General features: G+C 45.2%; 1 protein-coding gene across 1 annotated transcript; it reads left to right on the top strand.

Annotated features, from left to right (window-relative positions):
- The first annotated feature begins 6,725 nt into the window (after window positions 1-6,725).
- ZNF671 (zinc finger protein 671) lies at window positions 6,726-23,148 on the top strand. Its single transcript, XM_059999239.2, has 4 exons — window positions 6,726-7,029; window positions 20,312-20,438; window positions 21,056-21,178; window positions 21,794-23,148. The coding sequence occupies exons 1-4, from the start codon at window positions 6,958-6,960 to the stop codon at window positions 23,005-23,007; spliced, it is 1,536 nt and encodes a 511-aa protein (XP_059855222.1). The 5' UTR covers window positions 6,726-6,957; the 3' UTR covers window positions 23,008-23,148.
- The last annotated feature ends 1,874 nt before the right edge of the window (window positions 23,149-25,022 follow it).

Below are 25,022 nucleotides of genomic sequence, written 5' to 3'. Positions count from 1 at the left end.
GAGAGTAACGAATAAGTCACAAAGAAAATGCTACATGTTATAGTAAATTATAAGGTGACAGATAGAAATGCAAAAAAAAAAAAAAAAAAGATCAGCACCAAGGAATAATAAGAATGTGGAGTCAGGAGGATTTCAGTAGGAAACAGAGGGCTGTTCTCATAAGGAGATGATATTTGAGCACACAGTTAAAGGAGAGGAGGAAGGGAATTCCCTGACGGTCCAGTGGTTAGGACTCTGCACTCTCACTGCCGAGAGCACGGGTTCAGTAATCCTTGGTTTGGGAACTAAGATCCCACAAGCCATGCAGCTCAGCCAAAAAAAAAAAAAAAAAAAAAAAGATCCACGGAGAAGAAACAGTCAGTACAATGTCCTAGTCCCAAGGTCCAGAAATTGGATGTGATTGTTTGACATTAGTTTTTTTTAAATATTTTTTGATGTGGATCACTTTTTTAAAGTCCTTATTGAATTTGTTACAATATTGCTTCTGTTTTATGTTTTTGGTTTTTTGGCCACGAGGCATGTTGGATTTTAGTTCCCCAAACAGGGATCGAACCCTCACCCCCTGCATTGGAAGGCGAAGTCTCAACCGTTGGACTGCCAGGGAAGTCCCTGTTTGACATTGTTAGTGATATACTTTGGTGAATTTTAATAATTCATACAAAATGTGCCTACTGTGTGCACAGTTCCATAAATACATCCATATGTCTCTACTGCAGACCTCCTTTCAACAACCTTCTCAACTTTTCCTTCCTTACCAGGGCAGATCATTGGCTGCTATCCTGGAATCTATATATATGGTCACCTTTGAATAACGATTTTTCCACACAAAATGGATGGCCAGATCATAGCATAACCCATTGGAAAAACGTTTCTACTCCATTATCTTTCAGGGACACCCTGAATGTGGCTGTGATGCGGCCACTGTCGATTTTACGTGCACCCATAAAACAAAATGAGCCAAGCAGAACCCCAGCTCAAGCTTTCTCCTCTCCCCTATGGCTGTGCAGGGCACCAAGACAGCCACGGAAGTGAGTTGTGACCATGTTGGTGGAGTCTCAACTACCTATTCATGCAGCCTAGTTGTGTTCTCTAGACCTGATCTGGCTCAATCCTGGCTGTACATTTCTACCTTATAATGGAATACAGCAGTGTCCGTAGACTTCATGACTTGGTTGGTCCAATCAGGGTCCTTAGACTTCATGACTTGGTTGGTCCAATAGAGCAACGACCCTCATAGTGGGTCGTTCTGGATGCATGGATATCTGATGTCCCCTACTCAAGTGTTCTGTTCTTATTCTGCTACAGTGACCCATCAGGAGCTGTTTCAAAATGATGTATAAATCTGCCCTGCAGATGGTACGGACTTCCTCCAGAGCCCCAGGAGGCTGCATTGTGATTGTGTGGCTGGTGCTTGAGAATACGATTCCTACTCAACTTGGGTGAAACTTATAGGATTTAAGCTATTATATTGTATGTTAAGTAGTTGAAAAAGAATTCACAGTGGCCAAAGTGAACGTCCATGTTAGTTGTTTTGAAACATCTGCTGTGGGATTGCTAGTGTTACTTCAGATAAAAAATTTGATTGACAATGTACCTCACTGAAACAGACAAAGCAAATGATAGAGACGAGACCTCCTGGGGCATAACCACTACACTCACTGACAGACTCCTTAAAAAGAAACCACTGGACTTCCCTGGCGGTCCAGCGGTTAAGACTCCATGCTTCCAATGCAGGGGATGAAGGTTCAATCCCTGGTCAGGGAACTAAGATTCCACATGCCTCATGGTGCAGCCGAAAAATTTAAAAAGAAAAAGAAAAAAGGGAGAAGGAAGGAAAGAAAGAAAGAAGGAAAGAAAGGGAAAGAAAGAAAAGAAACCACTGAACTGAACGACCTGAAGCCTCTTCACTGGAGGACTCCACTCCACACTGCTGAGAACTGTTCCAGATGGACACTGCCACAGCCCTGTCAGAGCAGAAGGTGACCTTCCACTCACTCTTGTTGCGAGACCAGTTGCAGACCTGGAGACAGCTGCTGGTGCTGAGATACCTCGTTCGCAGACGTAGTGGATGTTAACCCCTTTCCTATTTTCCCTACTTTGTGCTAATTGTGTGCAATAAACCCGAATGATTCTCGAGTTGAGTATTGGCTACTTTTGGTATATTTCCAATTCCGTGATTCTTACCTGGCCTTACTGCTGGGTCCTGCAATAAACATCCTATCTTGAGGAGGCCTTGGTAGCTGTGCAAGTTTGTGTTGTGCTGTTTTCATGACCCCAAATATAATGAACCGCTGGTATGGAGAGTCACGTGCTCAGGGTCTAGAGAGTTTCTGTTTCTGGGAGAGCCCAATGGGTAACTAGTCATTTGTTGTTTTGCTGTTTTAATGATTTATTTATAGAGTTGAGGAGGGCTAGATTTTTTTCATCAGAAGTTCGGGGGTAACTAATGACTATCATAAGTTGTCCAGAGACTCAACAGGGCATGAGATGGGGTTACTGAAGTTTCTTTAGTGCAGGAATCTCTGAGTGCACAAATGGGAGTGGCTGCTGATTTCAGTTTGGAGGTAAAATTTATAAATAAGAATATGTTGCCATCAAAAGTACTAAAAGATGTTGGACTTGTATGTCCATGATGAGTGTGTCAAATAAGTCTTCTTGGAGGTAGATGTCCTCAATGTAAGGTCATACCTGTGCTCCTGGAGAAAGGTGAGTACAATGATGATCCTGTCTGAAAGAATTGTGTGTGATGACAAAGCTGTTGATGTACCCGATGGGCATCCTGGAAAGGATGTATTGTGTCACTTCGGAGGTGAAGGCAAACTACAGCTGAGAGGCTGTTGATCTCAAGGGAATTCTCCCAGTTACCACACCACCTACACCAGGTTTTCAGCTCAAGCCTGACAACTAGTGAGCCTGGTTTAGGTGCAGAGGTGTCAGCTTCTGCTACTCCAGGGAGCCTTTATAAATAATTAGTCAGTTTGTCCAGGCAGACTTGCATGATGGGGAGAGATAGCATTGACTATTCGTCCCCTTACCCCTGCCAAGCTTTGACAGGGGCCAGGTCCTGCAGAGTTGTCACAGGCCCAGCAATTTAGGGTAGGAAGATAAAGTCACTCTTGGAACAGACAATGCAGAGCCTCACAAAGTATTGCCCACAGGACTTCCCTGGTGGTCCAGTGGTAAGACTCCAAGCTCCCAATGCAGGAGGCCCAGGTTCGATCCCTGGTCAAGGAACTAGATCCCGCATCATGCCACAACTAAGAAGCCTGCAGGCCACAACTAAGACCCGGCCCAGCCAAAAAAAAAAAAAAAAAAATACTAAATAAATAAATATTAAACCAAAACAAAAAAAAATCCAAATTAGTGCCCACGACTGCCAGCAAAAGGTAGAGCTTTCCCAGTGTTAAAATAAAAAAACAGAGACGAGCCTTGAAAATTCCGCGAGCAGACAAAACCAGTTTAATCTTACAAAAACAGTGCTTAATTTAGCTTATTTTGCAAGACTAATTTGTCCTGGGTCATTTCTGGCTTATGCCTTCAGAAATTATAAGCAAAACTTGAACTGTTTCTCAAGGTTGGTGTGAGGTAACTACTGACCAATTTCCTATCATTTAAGAAAATTCTAATACCATAAACAATCAATAAGATGAATAAACAGTCCCTGGTTTCTCATTATATAAGTTGCTTTGTAACAATATACCCCTGCGTCTCATACTACATTTTGGTATGAGTATTCCTTGTTTGCATACTGTCTTTTTGGTGTGTGTACAATAAACTTTCACAAATTACTGCTTTGGTGATTCATTGGTTTTACTTCTGTTATTCATGAACTTTTGACCTCAGATGGTGTTGCTAGTAATCCCTGAGCATCATGGGGCTCTCCTCCTGTCCCAAACTAAACCATTCTCTCCATGAGGACACTTGTTCTAAAAATAGAAATGCTGGACATGGTACAGTAATGTCACTGTGGCCACAAAAGTAAGGGAGAATGAGGCTTGGAAGGAAGAAGTTTATTTTGCTCACAGTGTCCAGAGGGGAGTTGTTACCATATGCCACCCAGTGCCATATTTCACCCAGGGAAAAACACCAGAGTTGTCAGGAGGCAGAAGAAATGAGGGAGGGGAAGGTCTATGCCAGATCCTTTATGGGGTTTCAAGGCAAAGGAAGGCAAGGGCAGAGTAAACAGTTTAAGATTGGGTACTTGAATAACTCATGTGAGACTTAGGGCACAGGGGTGATCTCTAGTTGCCTGGAGCCTGGCCCTGGGATGATTAGGGCAGAGGAATATTGTGGAGTAAGATATGTAATATGGATTAAACAGTGTTCCTTGTTGAGTAGGACACAGTCACTGTCAATACAGGCAAGGGAGACATTGGTTATCAATAGTCTGAAACCTGCACAAAACACATAGCTACTATCGAAATTGAGAGGAGTCGTCAGTTAGATCCATTAAACTATAACTTGCTTAATAAATACTGAATTGTAAAATGCCTTCACTGATCAAATTTGCTTCAGTTGTTTCTATAAAAACTTGAATGTCATCCAAGCATCACACGGCCTAAACAATTAAGATGTTTGCCGGAGATTTTTTTCACGAACTTGGAGTCGGCTGGGTCCAGTTCAAGCTTGAGCCAGTCAAGACTGATTGGGACAACAAACTCTTCAACTGGGCACGTACAAGTTATCCAATCAGTTACCATTTGACATCAGAGGACCAAAGACTCCACCCTTAGAACATGCTAACGTCGCCATTTTCTGAACATGAGTCCCATGGAGAAGCATGTAGCTTTGTTGTGCAAAACCATGATTACTTCACCTTTTTCTTGTCTCTAATCACCTTCCCCCATGCTCCCCACACTTCAGGTTTACCCCATAAGTATTCAGAGCCTCTCACCTTCAGGGAGATGGATTTGCAATTTGTTCTGTCTCCTTGTTCGGCTGCCTCATGAATAAACCCTTTATCTGCTCATCTTCATTCTCTCAGTTCTCATACTTCAGTACTCAGGCTCAAAATTACCTTTTTACAGCTATTGTAAATGTTTCCTCAGAGCTATTTTCTCCACTCTCTTCAAATAGCTGCAGAATCATTATCAATAACTCTCGGGAATTTTTTTCACTGATAATGTCAACTCCCTGTGCAGATCCCTGGTGCACACCCCTGGTGATCACGTCACAGCAAGGAGATGACCTCATGGTGTCCCAAACATTTATCTCAGGTATCATATGACCCATTTTGAGCTCATGCTCCCAATGTGACGATGATGGTCACTGTTCAGGCAGGAAATAGCATTCAAATGGTAGCACTTCTTTTCTAACAGGTCTCAGATGTTAAAAGCAATTCTATATATGGTGGTATTGTTACAGACCAGAGTTCTTGGCCTTCCCCAATAAATAGAAATTGACTAGAGTCCAGACAAGAAATTCAGGCAAGGCTTTATTGAGGTCCCTGCTGCAGCAGGGGGCAGTGAGAACAAACAACAAGTTCCCTTGCTTGCCGGATCCCCAAGGGGGAGCAAGCTTGTTCCTTATATGGGATGAGGGAAGGGGTGTGTCCAGGGGTCTGGCTGGAGGGGCGGCTTAGGTGTTTTGCCCACACCTTATGTGGTGCTGTATGCAGGGGGGCTTGCACAGTACCCTGCTCTTGCTCCCAACACCCTGTTTTTGCTCCAGGCCCTTCAAAAATGGCAGTTGGGTTTTTTTGGTCTCTTTGTATCTTTTGGTTCCAGAATTTGCCCCAACCGAGTGTGCACGCAGTTATTTTCAGTCCCATACAGTTTCTTCGTATTTTGTTGCTTGAGGAAAGTTGTGTCCAGGTGCAAGAACTTCAGCACTGCAGCAAAGGGTCCCAGGTCCCAGCCCGTCTCAGTATACCAAGTAAGAAATATTACCTGGAAAAAAGTGCTGCTTCCTGGGATGAATACAATCACTGATTATACAGGCAGGAGAAAAGTTTTCTGAGGAAATCTATCTACTGGCTCCAGAGTACCTCAACATCCCTCTCTCTTCTTCCACTCCATGACCCTGTCTGGAATATTTCCTCTTTTGTCCCTAACAAGAACTGAAAGTAACAACACTGAACCTAAAGCTTCAGTCCAAATGTATTTTTTTTAACATTAAAAATACATTTATTTATTTGTTTTGGCTGCGCCAGGTCTTAGTTGCAGCATGAGGGATCTTTAGTTGTGGCATGCATGTGGGATCTAGTTCCCCGACCAGGGATGGAACACAGGGCCCCTGCGTTGGGAGCGTGGAGTCTTACCCACTGGACCACCAGGAAAGTCCCCAGAATGTATTTAAAAGGCAACAAGGTAATGGTTACTAGCTCCCAGGTATGAATGGACGAGAGAAACTTGGTGTGGTGTGTCCTTTTGGTTTTGCAGCTTTCCAGACAATCCGAAATAATATGACTCCAAACACTTATTTAATTAGTGCAGACAGCAATCCACTGAATCTGCGTGCGGGCCCTTGAAGAGGAGCTAAGCCTCGCCCATCCTCGGGAATTAGGTGTACCACTTACAAGCTCCTTTTGTGGTACCCAGCCTTTCCCCAGGAGCTCAGGCCCAGGCCCTGAACCTGAACATGTGCCTAGGCCGATGATTCACCAAGAACTACATTACCCAGAAGGCTCTGCGCCACACGTCCAATGAAGACCCGGGAGAGGGGCGTTTCCGTGCGTGCGGAAGACGTCGGAGCGGCACTTCCGGCATCTTAGGCGCAACCAGACATTTTGTCGGTTCTTGTGAGGATCTAAGCGCTAGGGGGCTCTTGAGAGGATCTAAGCGCTAGGGGGCTCTTGAATGCTTGGTCTGGACCGAGGGTGGAGGAATCGGGAAGACGCGTGAGTAGGCGTTGTCCCCGCCGCTCGGAGGCGAGACAAAGTTCGGCGGTGGCGACGCCTGCCTTGACCCTGCCGCCGGGGCAGGGCTTGGGACCGCGGTATCCAGGTCCTCAATCCGGATGCCTGCCTCTCCCGGCGCACTCCGCCCACAGACCCCGATGGCGGCGGCCGCGCTGAGGGAACCCCCTCAGGTACACGCTCCTCCTCCGGGCCCTCAGCGCCCTCACCCCACCAGACACTAAAGCCCCGAGTGCGGGGCGCCTGCTCCCGTGCCTGCAGCACAGGCCCGGTGTCCGGGATTGTGGGGTCCCTGTTTCTGACAGTGTGATTGTGCGTGTGAGAGGGGGTCAGGCAGAGGGATCGACAGGTGCAAAGGCTTGGAAGTCGGACTGAGCCAGAGGCATTGGGGAGATCGGGGATCCGTGTCGTGTCAGCACCGAGCGGGATGTGAGGAGTCACACCTGGGTTGAGGAGTTGTACTTTCATTCTGAGGGCTCTGGGAGCCATAAGAGTTTCGAATAGAAGGAGTACTTGATTTGAGTGGAGATTTTAAAACTATCCCACATTTTGCACTGGGCGAAACAGATTAGGTTGGGGCAGGGAATGTGAGGATGAATGCGTGGAGATTGGTAAAGACGCCACTGCAGCGGCTTCAAGAAATGTTTTGACGGTGGATGGACTCGAGAGCCAGTAGAGGGGGAAGAAGTGATCAGGTTCTGGATTTATTTTAAAGAGACCAACAACATTTCCTCCTGCATCAGATGAGGCTGTGATTGATAGTAAGTGAAAAAACAAGTTTTAAATTTTTTCGTTTTTGTTTTCATGGACATTTTGAAAACGGAAATCAGGAAGTCAAACTAGGGAGCAGGTTTCAGAGTGGACATGGTTGATTCTGAGATATCCCAGAGTGGAGGTGTCACATGAGCAGCTGGACTGGAAGGTCTGGCGTTCTGCAGAAGGGGCAGGGTTGGAGATGTCCACAGGGTGTAGAGAGTGGTCTGGACTAGGTCAAGGCCTGGAGATCAGATTTAGGGGTAGCAATCCTTTTTTTTATATATAAATTTATTTATTTTTAAAATTTGTGCCTGCGTTGGGTCTTCGTTGCTGCGCATGGGCTTTCTCTGGTTGTGGCGAGTGGGGGCTATTCTTTGTCGCGGTGCGCAGGCTTCTCACTGTGGTGGTTTCCCTTGTTGCGCAGCACAGACTTTAGGTGCACGGGCTTCCGTAGTTGTGGCTCGTGGGCTCAGTATTTGTGGCTCGTGGGCTCTAGCGTGCAGGCTCAAGTAGTTGTGGCACACGGGCTTAGTTGCTCCGCAGCATGTGGGCTCTTCCCAGACCAGGGATTGAACATGTGTCCCCTGCATTGGCAGGATGATTCTTAACCACTGTGCCACCAGGGAGGTCCCATGGGTAGCAATCTTAAGTATGTTATTTCAAATGGTCCTTGGGGTGAGACGGGAGGGCTGTGGATGGAGGTGGGGGGGGAGGGTGGGTATTTCTGAGACTTCCCTCCACAAAGGAGGGGCATTCTGTTTATCCAGTGTCTGCATGAGGAGAATGCTTTGTAGGGCACAAGGAACCTGGCCTGGCAGAAGAAGATGGGGTGTCGTAAAATAGCTGCCTGATGACAGTTACCCTTGCTTTTGAACAACCTGTTGTAAGAGAAACACACACTGAAAATCTCCTCCAGTGTCAGGAGTGATTCCACTTTACTCAGTCTTGCCAAAGCCACAAAATCCCTCAAATGCCATATGATAGACTGTCCCAGCCTCTGTGTGTGTGTGTGTGTGTGTGTGTGTTTAATTAATTTTTATTGGAGGGTAGTTGCTTTACAATGTTGTGTTAGTTTCTACTGTACAGCAAAGTGAATCAGCTATATGTAGACATATGTCCCCCCTTTTTTGGATTTCCTTCCCATTTAGGTCACTGCAGAGCACTGAGTAGAGTTCCCTGAGCTACACAACAGGTTCTCATTAGTTATCTCTTTTATACATAGTATTGATAGTGTATATATGTCAATTCCAACCTCCCAATTCATCCCACCACCACCCCCTTTCCCTCCTTGGTGTCCATACGTTTGTTCTCAAAGTCTGTGTCTCTATTTCTGCTTTGCAAATAAGATCATCTATACCATTTTTCTAGATTCCACATATATATGTTAATATACAATATTTGTTTTTCTCTTTCTGACTTACTTCACTCTGTATGACAGTCTCTAGGTCCATCCACATCTCTACAAATAACCCAATTTCGTTCCATTTTATGGCTGAGTAATGCATTGTATATATGTACCACAGCTTTATCCATTCCTCTGTTTATGAACATTTAGGTTGCTTCCATGTCCTGACTATTGTGAATAGTGCTGCAGTGAACATTGGGGTGCCTCCTTGTGTTTTAGTCTTTGTTATTTATTTATTTATTTATTTATTTGGTTGTTCCGGGTCTTAGTTGTGGCGGGATCTTCGATCTTCATTGCGGCTTGTGGGATATAGTTCCCTGACCAGGGATCGAACCCGGGCCCCCTGCATTGGGAGCACAGAGTCTTAGCCACTGGACTACCAGGGAAGTCCGTCTCCTTGTTCTTGACTAAATGTTCCAAGGAGGACATGCTTCTTGCCTCACAGGAAGTTCCTACCAAAGAATTCCTCTAACAAGTCCCAACACAAGAAATGTTTCTGCCCCCACTTCTGTATACTATTTGTAATTTTAATTAGTGTAGGAGAGGCAGAACTCTATCTCTGCCAATCTTAGGTTTTCAGCTGGGTCTCCTTAAGAAAAAAACAGACTAATGAGAAAAACAGTATATTAATATGTGCAGCACACAACACATGGGAGAAACCTAAACCAAAAGTAACTGGAATTGGTGACTTAGAATTCTAGTTTATATTAGTATCTTCGACAAAGAAGAGTAAATTTGTAGACAAATGACAGAACGAAGAAAAGCAGTTTTAGGCTTCCAAGAGCAGCAAACCGAGAAGGTAAATATGGAGGAGGAACCTAATATTGTGTGGTTTGATTGCAGATTCCTTTGGTGCCAGTCTCTGGGCTGATAATCTGTCTCCAATAAAAGGAGAATTTATATCTTGCCTTTAGGTAGAAAAGGGGGAGCTTTTTCTGTGTTTGCTGTTTCTCACTGCCTTCAGCTCAAAATAATTTTTATGTCAAAGAGGCATATTTTGGGGTGATATTATTCTGATCTTCTTCATGAGCTACAAAACGGCCAGGAAAGATAGTTTGTGTTATTGAAATTCCTATATTATTCTCCCTTTGTATACTCTATCCAATTGATTTTATGAGAGAATTAAGCATTAGTTTCCCAAGGAATCCATTGTAGGTAGTGAACTGATTATTCTTCTATGCATTTAGACTGGTCCTAGGCATGTACTTTCCTTCGGGTATTTAAGACAGTATCCACTGAAACCATTTTCTGTGGGCACAAATTCTCTCATGGAACCCCATTTGAGAAAGGCTGCTAAAGATTATGGTCTCACCAATTCTATTGTGTATGGGTGGGTTTTCTTACACCAATAAGCAATTCTCCCACGTCAGCTGAGTGTCCTATAATTCAAGTCAATTCTGACACTGTTTACACAGAGATAGTATCAGATCCCACAGGTTAAGGTCTCAGTCCCATAAGACTCCCCCCACCCCACACACACCCTTTCAGACACCAGTCGTTAAGTCCATGTTTTCACCTGGGTTTCTGAACTGATTGGAGGTTCCAACAGCCTCCTTTTCGGGTTCAATCAATTTTCTTATAGTGGCTCACAGAACTCAGAGAAACATTTTACTAACTAGATTACCAGTTTATTATAAAAAGATATAACCCAAGAACAGCCACATGGAAGAGATGCATACAGGGAAAGGTATGGGGAAAGGGTGCAGAGTTCCCATGCACATTGCTCTTCCTGCATCTCCATGTGTTCGTCAACTTGGAAGCTCTTTGAACCCTATTCTTTTGGGTTTTTATGGAGGCTTCATTTCACAGGCATGATTGATTACATCCTTGACCATTGGCGATCGAACTCAGTCTCCGACCGCTGTATCCCCTCAGAGGTCAGGGGATAGGACTGAAAATTCCAACCCTCTAATCATGTGGTTGGTTCTCCTGGAAACCAGCCCCACCATCCTTTTGTGCTTTCCCAAAGTAACCTCATAAGGGCATTTTTATTGCTCTTCTCACTTAGGAAATACCTAAGGTTTTAGGAGTTCTGTGCCCAAAACCTGGACAAAGACCAAATACGGGAACTTCCCTAGTGGCACAGTGGTTAAGAATCCGTCTGCCAGTGCAGGGGACACGGGTTCGAGCCCTGGTCCGGGAAGATCCCACATGCCGCTGAGCAACCAAGCCCGTGCGCTACAACTACTGAGCCTGTGCTCTAGAGCCCGTGAACAACAACTACTGAAGCCCGTGCTCCACAACAAGAGAAGCCACTGCATTGAGAAGTCCGTGCACCACAACAAAGAGTAACCCCCACTTGCTGCAACTAGAGAAAGCCCACGCGCAGCAACAAAGTCCCAACGTAGCCAAATAAATTTATTTTAAAAATTAAAAGACAAAATACGTATTTATTGTTATAAATCATATTATTACACTGCTCTAGTAAACAAATATACATATATTCATAGAGAATTCATAAAACTTGAGATCTGTGTTGTGGCTTCATTTTCCCTTTGTGAATGTAATTTTTCAAATGTTCAACAGTGTAAAATCAAGATGAATGTGTATCTTCTGAATGTTATAGTATTATTATTATTTTTTTAAAATATTGACATGTCGTGAATTTTTAAATTTATTTATGGCTGTGTTGGGTCTTCGCTTCTGTGCGAGGGCTTTCTCTAGTTGTGGCAATCAGGGGTCACTCTTCATTGCGGTGCGCAGGCCTCTCACTATCGCGGCCTCTCTTGTTGCGGAGCACAGGCTCCAGACGCTTAGGCTCAGTAATTGTGGCTCACGGGCCCAGTTGCTCCGTGGCATGTGGAATCTTCCCAGACCAGGGTTCGAACCCGTGTCCCCTGCATTGGCAGGCAGATTCTCAACCACTGTGTCACCAGGGAAGCCCTGAATGTTATATTTTTAATATCATTTATATGCTTATTCTTTGTCTGATTTATCCCTTTCTAAGAAGATAAGAGCGAGTAAGTTACACATTTGTACCCACAATTCTTTTTCAGTTTTATTGCTTTAAATATCTCATATATTTAAATTATAGGGAGAGATTGTCAGACTGTATTAAATGCATGGGCAAACTCCATGCAATGTATAACAAATGATCCTTAATTACAAACATAAGTATATGCTAAAAGGAATGGAATGAAATAAGACATGAATATTAACCATAAGAAGGTTGGAGAGGTGGACTTCCCTGGTGGTGCAGTGGTTAAGAATCTGCCTGTCAATGCAGGGGACACGAGTTTGAGCCTTGGTCCGGGAAGATCCCATATGCCACGGAGCAGCTACGACCATGCGCCACAAGTACTGAGCCTGAGCTGTAGAGCCTGTGAACCACAACTACTGAAGCCCGCGCACCTAGAGCCTGTGCTCCGCAACGAAAGGCCACCGCAATGGGAAGCCTGCACACCGCAACGAAGAGTAGCCCCTGCTCACTGCAACTAGAGAAAGCCCGCATGCAGCAACAAAGACCCAACGCAGCTAAAAATAAATAAATAAATAAATTTATTTTAAAAAGAAGGTTGGAGAGGTTATATTAATATAAGAAAATGTCAACTTTAGGAAAAATAACATTACCAAAGATAACATAGGGACATCTTATTAAACAAGTAATTTAAATCAAGAAGATTTTAAAATGCTAAATGGGGAATTACCTGGTAGTCCAATGGTTAGGACTCTGTGCTTCTACTGCAGGTGGCACAGGTTCTATCCCTGGTCAGGGAAGAAAGATCCCACAAGCCATGTGGTGCTGCCACAAATGAATGAATGAATGAATGAATGAATGAATGAATGAATATGCTAAATGTATTTGTACCTGAGAACAGGCTTTCAAAACTCTTTCAATAATTAATAGAATAGGCAGGAAAACCGTAAGGATATAAAAGACATGACCAATATCATCAGCTAACTTGATTCAGTAGATATGTATAAAACATTACTCCAGTCTATAGCAGAATACACATTCTTTTCAGGTACACATGGTACATTCCTCCAAGATAAACCAAATGCTAGGGACATAAAATAATTTTCAGTAAGCTTTAAAATTGAAGCAGTATAGAATATATTCTCTAAATAAAGCAAAACTAAATTAGAAATTTTAAAATATCCTAGAAAATCCACAGACATTTAAATTTTAAAGAACTGTTAAGTATCAAAGAGTAAAAGAAATAAGGAAACCAATAGAAGATAAATTAGGAGCATATTTTTGTGAAACAGGCAAGAGTAATTTTTTTTTAACTTTTTTTTGGCCGTGCCATGCAGCATGTGGGATTGAACCTGTGTTCCCTGTATTGGAAGCACGGAGTCTTAACCACTGGACTGCCAGGGAAGTCACAAGAACAATTTAAATGTATCAGTAACAAGCAAAATATATTGTGTCGAAAATTAATGAATGTATTTCTTTTAGAATTGCAGCCTTCTATTCTGTAAAGACCGTGACAGCCAAAATTTAAAGAGTGAAAGACTGGGGCTTCCCTGGTGGCGCAGTGGTTGAGAGTCCGCCTGCAGATGCAGGGGACACGGGTTCGTTCCCCGGTCCGGGAAGACCCCACATACCACGGAGCGGCTGGTCCCGTGAGCCATGGCCGCTGAGCCTGGGCGTCCGGAGCCTGTGCTGCGCAACGGGAGACGCCACAACAGTGAGAGGCCCGCGTACCACAAAAAAATAAATAAATAAACAAAGAGTGAAAGACTATCTTGAATGTCTAAAACTGCCAAGGGATGAACACACAGGGCATAGGAGGAAATCGCATTAGTTAGAACAACAAATACAACTCCAACCTAAATGACCAAAATAGGAGCAATCAATGGAAGAAGGAATCAAGGTGATTATCAGGCATATGACAAGATTTACAAACACATTGATATTTTAGAACTGCATACCAAATACAACTGTCTTTACAGAACACATAATAGAATGTAAAGATGGGCTTCCCTTGTGGCGCAGTGGTTAAGAATCCGCCTGCCACATGCCGCAGAGCAGGTAAGCCTGTGCGCCACAACTACTGAGCCTGTGCTCTAGAACACGTGAGCCACAATTACTGAGCCCACGTACTGCAACTACTGAAGCCCGCGTGCGTAGAGCCCGTGCTCCACAACAAGAGAAGCCACTGCAGTGAGACGCCTGTGCATCGCAACAAAGAGTAGCCCCCCTCGCCACAACTAGAGAAAGCCTGCGCGTGGCAATGAAGACCAAACACAGCCAAAAATAAATAAATAAAATTAATTAATTAAAAAAAATAGAATGTAAAGAAAATTGTAAGACATCTGAAAATTTTAGTAGAACTATCCTCATGAAAATAGACATAAATATCATTAAGATAGTATTAGCAAATAAAATTCAGCAGTGTGTAAAAAGAATTATATGTCATGACCAAGAGAGATTTCTTTCAGTGGTGCCAGGTTTGTTTAATACTAGAAGAGCAAAGAATGTTATCCAACATATTAACAGGCTAAAGAAAAAAAAGAAGAAAAATCATATCATATCAATTGATGCAGAAGACTCACTAGCATAACAATGTAGCGAAGTGCTGTGTACAGTTCTCTTTCTCTTTATATATATGTATAAATACACGTGTGTGTGGTAGACAGGGATATAGATGTAAATGAACTGTGTTCTATATGTTAACAATACACAGAAAGCAAAAATTGAATGATTAAAATTTATAAATCTATAGTATAAAAAATACTTAGGAATGAATATAATGAAACATGTACATGTTCTTTCATTATATTCATTCCTAAGTATTTTATTGAAAACTACAAAGTTATTTTTTCAGTATTACTGAAAACTTCAAAGTTTAGTTGAAATCTACAAAAACACTTCTGCTGAGGGAAATTAAAGATGATCTAGACGAATGGAGCAATCTTTTCCATAGAATTCAGTGACTGCACTTTTTCCCTTTTCCCAGGGTTTAGTGCTCACTTTGGACCCCAGTATCAAGTGGTAGAATCCTGTTGGAGACTGGATCTGGTAAGCTTGAGTCATGGGAATTCAGGCTGAGCTTCCACTTACTACACAGATCCAACTGGAGCCAGTTTACCTGAGGATAGTTGGGGGAGGGGAGGTCTGGTGGGGGTGAGGTTCTGGTTCCTGGAGGAATTGAGAACCTGAAACCCTCTGAATCAAGTCAAGAGAATGTGGATGGTCAGGAGTCATTTTCTGTCCTCCATTGGGAGGGGTTTGAAGCACTGTTGGAAGAATGACCAGAGGATGTCATGTAATTCCCCAGGTAATAATCCCAAAAACCATGTGCTGTGAATACTGTTATTTCCCCGTTTCAGAAATGAGGAGACTGAAGCTTGGAGGAGTGAGGCTTTCTGCATAAGGTACTATAATCAGTAATGGGGTTACCAGCTGCAAACCCAGGTAAGCCTCCCCCTAGAGCTCAGCCTGTGAAGTCAGACACTGGACACCATGTGCTAGATTGCATTGAATTTGAAGCAAAACACAACATGATTGGTTCTAATGCAAGTTCAAAGATTGTGAATTTGAAAGTAAGATATAGAAGAATTATGCTACAACCCTATGCTGTACTTACTCCTGAGGGAAAAATGTTTTTAGATTATTTATTTATTTATTTTATTTTGGCTGCATCGGGTCTTAGTTGTGGTATGTGGGATCTTTCATTGCGGCGTGTGGGTTTCTCTCTAGTTGTGGTGCGCAGGCTCTGTAGCTGTGGCACATAGGTTACAGAGCATGTGGGCTCTGTAGTTTGTGGCATGCAGGCTCTCTAGTTGAGGCACACGAGTGCAGTAGTTGTGGCGCATGGGCTTAGCTGCCCCACAGCATGTGGGATCTTAGTTCCCTGACCAGGAATCGAAGCCTCATCCCCTGCACTGTAAGGCGGATTCTTTACCACTGTACCGCCAGGAAAGTCCCAGGAAAATATTTCTTAAACTGTAAATCTTGAATCATCTTGTCTAGAACATATCCCTAGTGCAACTGGCTACCTGAAATTGATAACGTCATTCTGTATGTGTGATTATTTTTTTCTTGAAATAATTTTAAATGGCACAGATTGTACACTGCTCTCCTGTAAAATTTTAAATCATTCCTGTTAAGGCTACTCGTAGGTTCAGGGTATGTGTATGTGAATTTTTTCTTTTTCTTTTCTTTTTTTTTTCGCGGTACGTGGGCCTCTCACTGTTGTTGCCTCTCCTGTTGCGGAGCACAGGCTCCGGACGCGCAGGCTCAGCGGCCGTGGCTCACAGGCCCAGCTGCTCCGCGGCATGTGGGATCTTCCCGGACCGGGGCACGAACCCGTGTCCCCTGCATCGGCAGGCGGACTCTCAACCACTGCGCCACCAGGGAAGCCCTGTGTATGTGAATTTTGACAGACGCTGCAAGTAGGCAGCCTTGACTCACCTCCTACCACATGGGTACCTGAGAGCCCAGGTTTGTGATGATAAGGACCATGTATTCAGCACTAATCATGCACCTTGCACTGGTTTAATCACTTGATACTTAACCTCACCAAGGTATGGGCACTATTTTTTTCTGCTGTTTTAGTGAATGGACGTTTATGTTTGAGGAATATTTAAACAATTTCACAGAGGTCTGCTAGGGAGGTTTTATCTTCATTTTACATTTCACAACATGGAGGTGAAACTGCTGGCCTTGGGTCCCAAATTCGGAAGGATGAGGCTGGGATTTGCAGGCTCTGAACCTCCAAAACAGCTAGCGTTGTATCACGCTCAGGATATGAAGCGCGCACTGGAGATTTTATATGAAGCCGACCCCCACCGGAGGAAAACTGCTGACCGCAAGCACGTAGACCCCAGACGGGTTGAAACCAGAAGATTGCTGATGCTCGAAACTTCACCTTGATGCCAACCAATCTGAGAATTGAACACAAGTGGATCATGCACCCTGCAGCCCCTCCCTCACATGGCCTTTAAAACCTTTGTCTCCTAACCAGCAACTTGGAGATTGTCTTAGGACATTAGTCCACCAGCTTCCCAGATTGCTGGCCTCCTGAATAAAGCAACTTTTCCTTTTCCACCAACACTTGTTTGTCGAGTATTGGCTTTTTGAGTGGCGAGCAGCTGAACGCGGGTTTGGTACCAACCTCATCCAGGTACAGAGACTCTGAGGTATGAAATGCAGCCTGAGGCTTGGGAGCAACTGGTAGGCTAAGACAGTAGGCACTCAATTCCTTTGCCTTCCACCTTCTGACCACAGGCTGCCCCTCAACACCTGGTGTCGAGGTGGAGACTGCAGTACCCAGAATTCTCAGTGCCACAGGGTGTCAGCTCTCTGCCAATCATGGCCCAGGAGAGGGGCCTTTTTCTGTGAGCACTTCACTTTGGGGCAGGGCTTCCGGTACCCCATCTCGTTTCTGGGGTTGTAGAATCCTGGAGACGGGAATAGCACCTCCATCCCCTGGTGTGATATGGGCTGTTCCCATCCCTTTTGCCCACAGGCTCCAATGACAGTGGCCAAGCTGATAGCTGAGCCCTCACCTTCCCAATATGTGGGATTACGTGTCTTTGCTCTCCCCTGTCCCAGCAGTTGTGTCTGCAGGCTCTGAGGAGGCAGTCTCTGTCTAAGCCATCGTTACATGGAGAAGTTTCTGTAGAACCCAGAGAGATGAGGGATGGAAGGCGTCCCAGGCATGTTCAGATGCTTGGAGTTGAAGCTGAGCTGTGAGTGTCCAACAAACAATTAGTCTCTTTCCTTTCTGGGGGAGACAACATGGGGACAGGTTTCAGGCCTGAAATGGCCAGCTGAGCGTCTTGCCCTCTATTCTGAGGATGATGGGAGCCATGGGGAAAGTGGAGCAGAGTCTCAGCAGTCTTCCTCTGGCAGCAGAGAGAACAGACAGTGAAGGGCTAGAGTGATGGTGGAGACGGAGTGATGGTAGGTGTGGAAATTATTCATATTTATTCAGAGCTTGCTAATAGCAAGGGGGTTGGGCATCATCACTTGCCTTTGGCTGAGGCTCGAGGGCAGGGGAGGGGGAAAGCTGACTGGCCCCTAAGTTGGAAATGGGTATAAAGGGAAGAGGGCAGTTTTGGGGTTTTTTTAAATAAATTTATATATATTTTTTTTTTTGGGTCCGTTGGGTCTTTGTTGCTATGCACGGGCTTTCTCTAGTTGCGGCGAGCGGGGGCCGCTCTTCGTTGCAGTGCACGGGCTTCTCATGGTGGTGGCTTCTCTTGTTGTGGGGCATGGGCTCTAGGGGCACGGGCTTCAGTAGTTGTGGCATGCAGGCTCTAGAGCACAAGCTCAGTAGTTGCGGTGCACGGGCTTAGTTGTTCCGCGGCATGTGGGATCTTCCCGGACCAGGGCTTGAACCTGTGTCCCCTGCATTGGCAGGAGGATTCTTAACCACTGTGCCACCATGGAAGTCCCAGGAAGGCAGTTTTTATGAGATTTCTGACCGTTTCGGTTCAGTTGCTGCAGAGGTTATAGGTGAGAATTTTATTTTTATATACGGTCACACCACAGGGAAATCAGGGAAGAGACTACTGCAGCAGTCTAAATGAGCATTGATGGGCTGCACCAGAGTGATTGCTGTGAAGGTGGCACAGAGGTTGTGTTCTCATGCTGATACTTTACTAGGGCTGATTTTATTTTCTGAAGTGGATTGTGAGAGAAGGAAGTAAAGGAGAGATGACCCAAAGCTTTGGGTTTAGCTGCTGGAAGGATGGAAATGCCAGCCACTGAAATGGGGAGGTCTGTTGTAAAGTTAATTTTCAGATAATTAGGTGTAGGAAAGTTGTGACTAGTGTGGGGACAACATGTATGTGATAAGCAGCTTAATGACCTCCCAAAGATGTCCATTTTCTAATCCCTAGAAGCTTCGGACGTGTTATCTCATATGGCAACAGGGACTTTTTTTTTTAATGTTTATTTATTTATTTGGTTGTGCTGGGTCTTAGTTGCAGCAGGCAGGCTCCTTAGTTGAGGCTCACTGCTCCTTAGTTGTCCAAACTCTTGGTTGCCGAACGCATGTGGGATCTAGTTCCCTGACAAGGGAACGAACCCAGGCCCCCTGAATTGGGAGCACGAAGTCTTAACCGCTGTGCCACCAGGGAAGTCCCGCAACAGGGACTTTATATATGTGATTAAGCTAATGATCTTGAGATGGACAGATTATCCTGGGTTATCCCGTGGACCCAGTGTAATCACAGGAGGATCAGAATCAAAGAAGGAGATTTGAGGAATGAAACAGATGTCAGAATGATAGCTGCTGACTTTGCCGATGGAGGAAGGGGCAAGGACTCAAGGATGCAGGAGGTTTTTTAGAAGCTAGAAAAACTAAGGAAACAGATTCTTCTGTGGAGCTTCCAGAAGGAATATAATGCTGCTGACATCATTTTTTTTTTGGTCTTAGTTTCGGCAGGCAGGCTCCTTAGTTGTGGCATGCAAACTCTTAGTTGTGGCATGCATGTGGGATCTAGTTCCCTGACCAGGGGTCGAACCCAGGCTCGCTGCATTGGAATGTGGATTCTTAACCACTGTGCCACCAGGGAAGTCCCAATCCTGCTGACATTTTGATCTTTAGCCTAGTGAAGCCCATTTTGGACTTACAACCTCCAGATGTAAGATGATAAATTTGAGTTGATTTAAGCCACTGAGCTACTAGTGATTTGTTACAGCAGTAATAGGAAACTTAATACAGTGTACAACTGAGAAATGGAAGAGGGCTCAGAGTAACTGAGGTGTGCATGTGGTTCTGGGTGCCCGTGATTTGAAGAAAGGAAAAGGGCCAGATTGGGAGGGTTTTAAAGCAGGAATGGGGGCTTTGGCAGTGGGGGCCACTGGAGGTTTGGGACAAGATAGCATCCTGATTGTATTGCCAAGTGTTCTCTCCATGCTGTGTACAGAGTGACATCTGGGGAGTCCAGGGTAATGTCTGTGGTGTGGGCCAGAAAGTTGGTTTTAGATAGCTGAAGATGTGAGGCAGACATGGTCCAAAGAGTGATGTGCAGGAGAGGAGGCAGTGTAAACTGATTGGCCTAGGACCCTGTTGTTGGGGGCTTAAGTGAAAAGAGTGAGCGCAGGTTTAGGAAGTATGTCCAGGGAGTATGCTGTGGGGTTCCCCAGGGGAGCTGGGCCAGGCTCAGAGCTTAAATGGCATCTATCTCCCAACCTGTTTGTTGTTGCTGTGGGCTGACACAGTGATCACTGGGGGTAGTCAGGAGAGAGAAAGGACCGATGGTATCAATGCCTGGTGCTTCGTTTGACTTGGGGACCTCGGGACATGGGTGAGCAAGACATTGTTGTGCGTAGGTAGAGTGGGGATACTCACTTGAGACACTTTTCATGGACCTTGCTGTCCCCATCTTTGCAGGGCTGTGCCATCTCTGAGGACGTGTTTGTGTACTTCTCCCGGGAAGAATGGGTGCTCCTTGATGAGGATCAGAGACTCCTGTACCGGGATGTGATGTTGGAGAACTTTGCACTTTTAGCCTCCCTGGGTAAGACCCTCACACCAACTCCATCTCCTTTCTCCTTTCCCACAGGGACCACTCTGTCCTTCCCACACAGCTTTCTTGCCATGTTTCCTGGAGTAGGTGCCATGGCTGCCAGGGCTATGCTCGATGGTGTGTCCTCACTTCTTACTGAGCAGCCCCGAAGCCACGCAGCAAAAGGTTTGGGGGTCACAAGACATAGTTTTCCCAATGGAACCCATAGTCTTGGTCACTTTCTGGGTTGGTGAATCTGTCTAGAATTATGACACTCCTGTGCCCAAGGTTCTGCCCCCTTCCTCCAGGTGACATTTTCTGGGGCTCCATTATACCAGGAGTTACAGGCACTCACATAGTCACTACTTATATAGACCCTTGGATGCTTCCTTCATGGTTCTTTTTGTAATAATTATAATTATTATTATTATTTTGGCTGAGTAGTGTGGCATGCAGCATCTTAGTTCCCTGACTAGGGATTGAACCCACACCCCATGCAGTGGAAGCACAGGGTCTTAACCACTGGACCGCCAGGGAAGTCCCAGTAATAATTATTATTCTTTAACTTGTGGTCTGTCATAGAGTGGGTTTCTCTGAGCCAGTACTCACCAGTGCTGGGTTTCGCTTAGGAATTACATCCTCCAGATCATATTTAGTCACGCAGCTGGAGCAAGGGGAGGAGCCCTGGATGCCTGCCCAGGTGGATATGACTCCAGCCACAGAGAAAGAGGCTCAGAAGGGACCTGGACCTGGTGAGTGGACACCAAGGAAGGGCATGATGTCAAGGTTGGGTTCAAATCCAGAGATATTGACTGTTTCCACCTGTGTTTGATTTCAAGGCCTGTGGACACACAGTGTTTCTACATGTCCTTCCCCATTCTGGACACTGTGACTTATTTCTAGTCTGACTTCTAGCCCCTGGCATCCACCTTGCATCCATTCCTCCTTACTGCTCACTCCGCATTCGTCTGCAACATTGGCCTGCACTTAATGTGTCACGAGATGTGCACATATCCTTCAGTAATCTTTGAACACCAGCTGCTTACTTGTGATTGGAGTTTCCTGGGCCTGGACATGCCCTTCTGCCTAGCACTCGCCTGTCCCAACAGCCAACGTCCTACTGGAAACTGTTTGCTCTATTCTGTCCTCATTCTGCCCTCATGTCCTTGCCTTCAGGAGGCCTCCCCCATTCTGTGACCTTCAGAGGCCCTGCACTGCATAGCAATCCCTTCCTCAACCTATCCCTGCCTCTCTGTCCTGTAAATGGTCCCATGGACTTATCCTCGGTGTGTCAGATACATTTATGATGGGGTTGTCCCCTCCTTCAAAGTCAACATGCATCTCATTGGGCACTTCTCTGCTTTCAGGTTGTTGGTGTGGAGTGGAAGCTGAGGCTGTTTCCTCTGAGCAGAGTGTTTATTTAGAAGGAGTGTCACAGTTCAGGACTCCTGTGGCAGGTCTGAAAACCCACCCATGTGACATGTCTGGCCCAATATTGAAAGACCTCTTACATCTGACTGAATACCCATGGGGGAAAGCCAGGCAGGAACCACACATATGTGAGGCACATGGGAAGCAGTTCTGGTTCAGTGCAGACCTTCACCAGCACCACAAGCAGCACAGTGGAGAGAAATTCTTCAGGAGGGATGAGGGCAGGGACACTGTGAAAAGCTGCAGAATCTGTGTGCCAGAGAAGACCTACATACATGGTGAGAGCAGAGTGGACTTACCAGCCACCTCTGGCCTTCAGCACCAGGTTTCTCATGACAGAATGAAGCCCCATAAGAGCACTGAGCTTGGGGGAGCCCTTAGCACTGGACAGAAGCTTCATAAATGTAGTGAATGTGGGAAAGTGTTCACTCGGAAAGACACACTTGCAAGGCACCAGAGAATCCACACTGGAGAAAGGCCTTATGAGTGCAGCCAATGTGGGAAATTCTTTAGCCAAAGCTGTGACCTTTTTAAACATCAGACAGTCCACACTGGAGAAAGGCCTTTTGAGTGCAGTGAGTGTGGGAAGTTCTTTAGACAAGTCTCTGGTCTTGTTGAACACAGGCGAGTTCACACAGGTGAAAGGCTCTATCAGTGCAGTAACTGTGGAAAATTCTTTAGCAGCAAGTCTAACCTCATTCGACACCAGGAGGTTCACACAGGAGCAAAGCCTTATGTGTGCAGTGAGTGTGGGAAAGAGTTCAACCGCAGACACACACTGGTTCTGCACCAGAGGACTCACACTGGAGAAAGGCCTTATGAGTGCAGGGAGTGCGGGAAGTCCTTCAGTCAAAGCTCCCACCTTAACGTACACTGGCGAATTCATAGCAGTGATTATGAATGCAGCAGATGTGGGAAAGCCTTTAGCTGCATCTCCAAACTCGTTCAGCACCAAAAAGTTCACTCTGGAGAAAAGCCTTACGAGTGCAGCAGATGTGGGAAAGCCTTCACCCAAAGGCCAAACCTTATTCGGCACTGGAAGGTTCACACTGGAGAAAGGTCCTCTGAGTGCAGGGAGTGTGGGAAGGACTTCAACCACAGACACACACTTCTTCTCCACCAGAGGACTCACACTGGAGAAAGGCCGTGAGAGTACAGTGAGTGCAGGAAGCCTTTTAGCCAGCACTCCCAACTTGCTGTACACTTGAGAGTATCTAGCAGTGCTTGTGAGTGCAGCAGACGTGGGAAAGCCTTCACCCAAAGGCCAAACCTTATTCGGCACAGGAAGTCCATGCTGGATAAAGGCTTTAGAGTACAGGGAATGTGCTGTCTCCTTGTTCAACTTAACAACTGTTCCCAGAGTGAAGCCCTGAATGTGGGTTTTGTGAGAGAGCCGTCAGTCAGAAGTGAAACCTCATACATACAAACATCCACAACAGGAAGATTCCTGATGAGTGCCACACACGTGAGGTGCTTTTAGAAGCTGTGGCACACATTCTAAACTGCTTAGTGCCTTTCCCAGTTGGTAGAAGGCATCCTGCTGTTCCCATCTGTCAAAGTCCCACAGGGTGTGTCAGTTACAAGCTTAGTCAGGCAGACCTCTGCTATCTCTCCAGTCCCTGGAAGGAGTCATGACTGGCCTCAGTGGCCTACAGGGGGCCTCATTTTCACCCTTTGACTGGCTTAGGTGTGGAAAGAATCAGCTCATAAGATGGGTTCTCCAGGGAGCTTGCAGAGATTTACCTTCGTGTATTTCTTGGTCTCATTGTGGATGTATACAGTCTCCAAGTCCCACAGCCCTGGAACTCTGTGTCCCACATTTGCTCGTGTTTGTACAATAATAAAGTCCTTACTCTGATCTGCCTTTAATCTTGAAGTCTCTGTTCATTGTGTGGAGTGTGTTGAGGACACAACTGTGTTCTACCAGCATGAAATGATAAACAGATTTTGTGGGAATCCTTGGTTTTCTGTGCTTCAGAGAGGACAGCATGATGGCAAAGAATAGCTGTCCACTATTGGCCCAATTTGCATTGCTACCCAAGACCTTCTAGGAATGACTTCAGGGCTCTGTGAGACATACCATGTGGCCTGGAGGCTAGTTTTATTTGTGGGTCCTTAAGTAAGTATGAAGAAGAGCAGTTGGTCCCTTGTTCCTATAGAATGTTTCATATTCCCAAGCATTATTAAGAGGCAGCTGGCCTCTGGTACCTGTCAAGGAGCCTGAGTTCAGAATTCGGTAGGCAGGTGTCACTGGCTGGAAGACCTACAGGAGCCAGGTGGAAACCATATGGTTCAGAAACATTGGGTGTGAATAATAAGTAGTTGGAGAGATTACAACACCCTAGAGAGATATACCTGCTAAAGGTACCTGCTAAGATATTCTCCTGCTGTGGCTGTGTAGGATGAGAAGGTACAGAAATTGTCAGGACCTTCAGAGGTATTATCTATCCTATGGTCAATATCACTTGCAGGACAATCTATAAACATTTTGTGGATTCCCTTAGATTTAGTGAATCAAGTCAAGGCTATTGCTGTGCAGGCAGGAAAATGGTTGAGAGAATGGAGATCTAGGATTCCAGAGATGTGGGTTTTGTGACTTATCCAGTGTTCTTGGTGACTCCCATTGAAAGAGGTTTATTATAGGACTGCCTGTAGGATTTAGCTTGTCCTTTCTATTTTCTTAAGGTGGACTGTGTCATTTATTTGAGAACCCCCTTCTAATGTAGTCATTTATTCTGTAAGTTTCCCTGTAAGTAGTACTATATCAGCAGCATCCCATAAATTTTGATATATTGTGCACTTGTTTCATGTAAGGTAGAATTTGTTTAAAACTGGACTGGAAAAGTTCTAACTTTATCTCTAGGGACTTCTGAATATCTGGCTTTGACCCTTTGCTAAGATAAGGACAGCAGGATTTATTTTGTGTTGTTTAATATCCAAAAATCCTGTGACAACACTAGGGTCACTTTGATTGCTAATGGTAATGTTTATGCAGTCTGGCTCGACTGTTACCAGAAGGGCATAAAAATCCCTGCTGGTATCTTCTGACTTGAGCTCTCCTCAAGCCACAGTTCACCACTCAGATGTCTGTGGCTTAATTTGGAAGTGAATCACAGCACTGTGTGAATAAGAGTGTGGGAAACTGCCTGGAGGTCTCTGACCCCC

The sequence above is a fragment of the Delphinus delphis genome, chromosome 20 (assembly GCF_949987515.2).
Source record: "Delphinus delphis chromosome 20, mDelDel1.2, whole genome shotgun sequence".
NCBI lineage: Eukaryota > Metazoa > Chordata > Mammalia > Artiodactyla > Delphinidae > Delphinus > Delphinus delphis.
The sequence above is the reverse complement of the archived record's forward strand: the minus strand, read 5'-3'. Positions and strand labels throughout refer to the sequence as shown.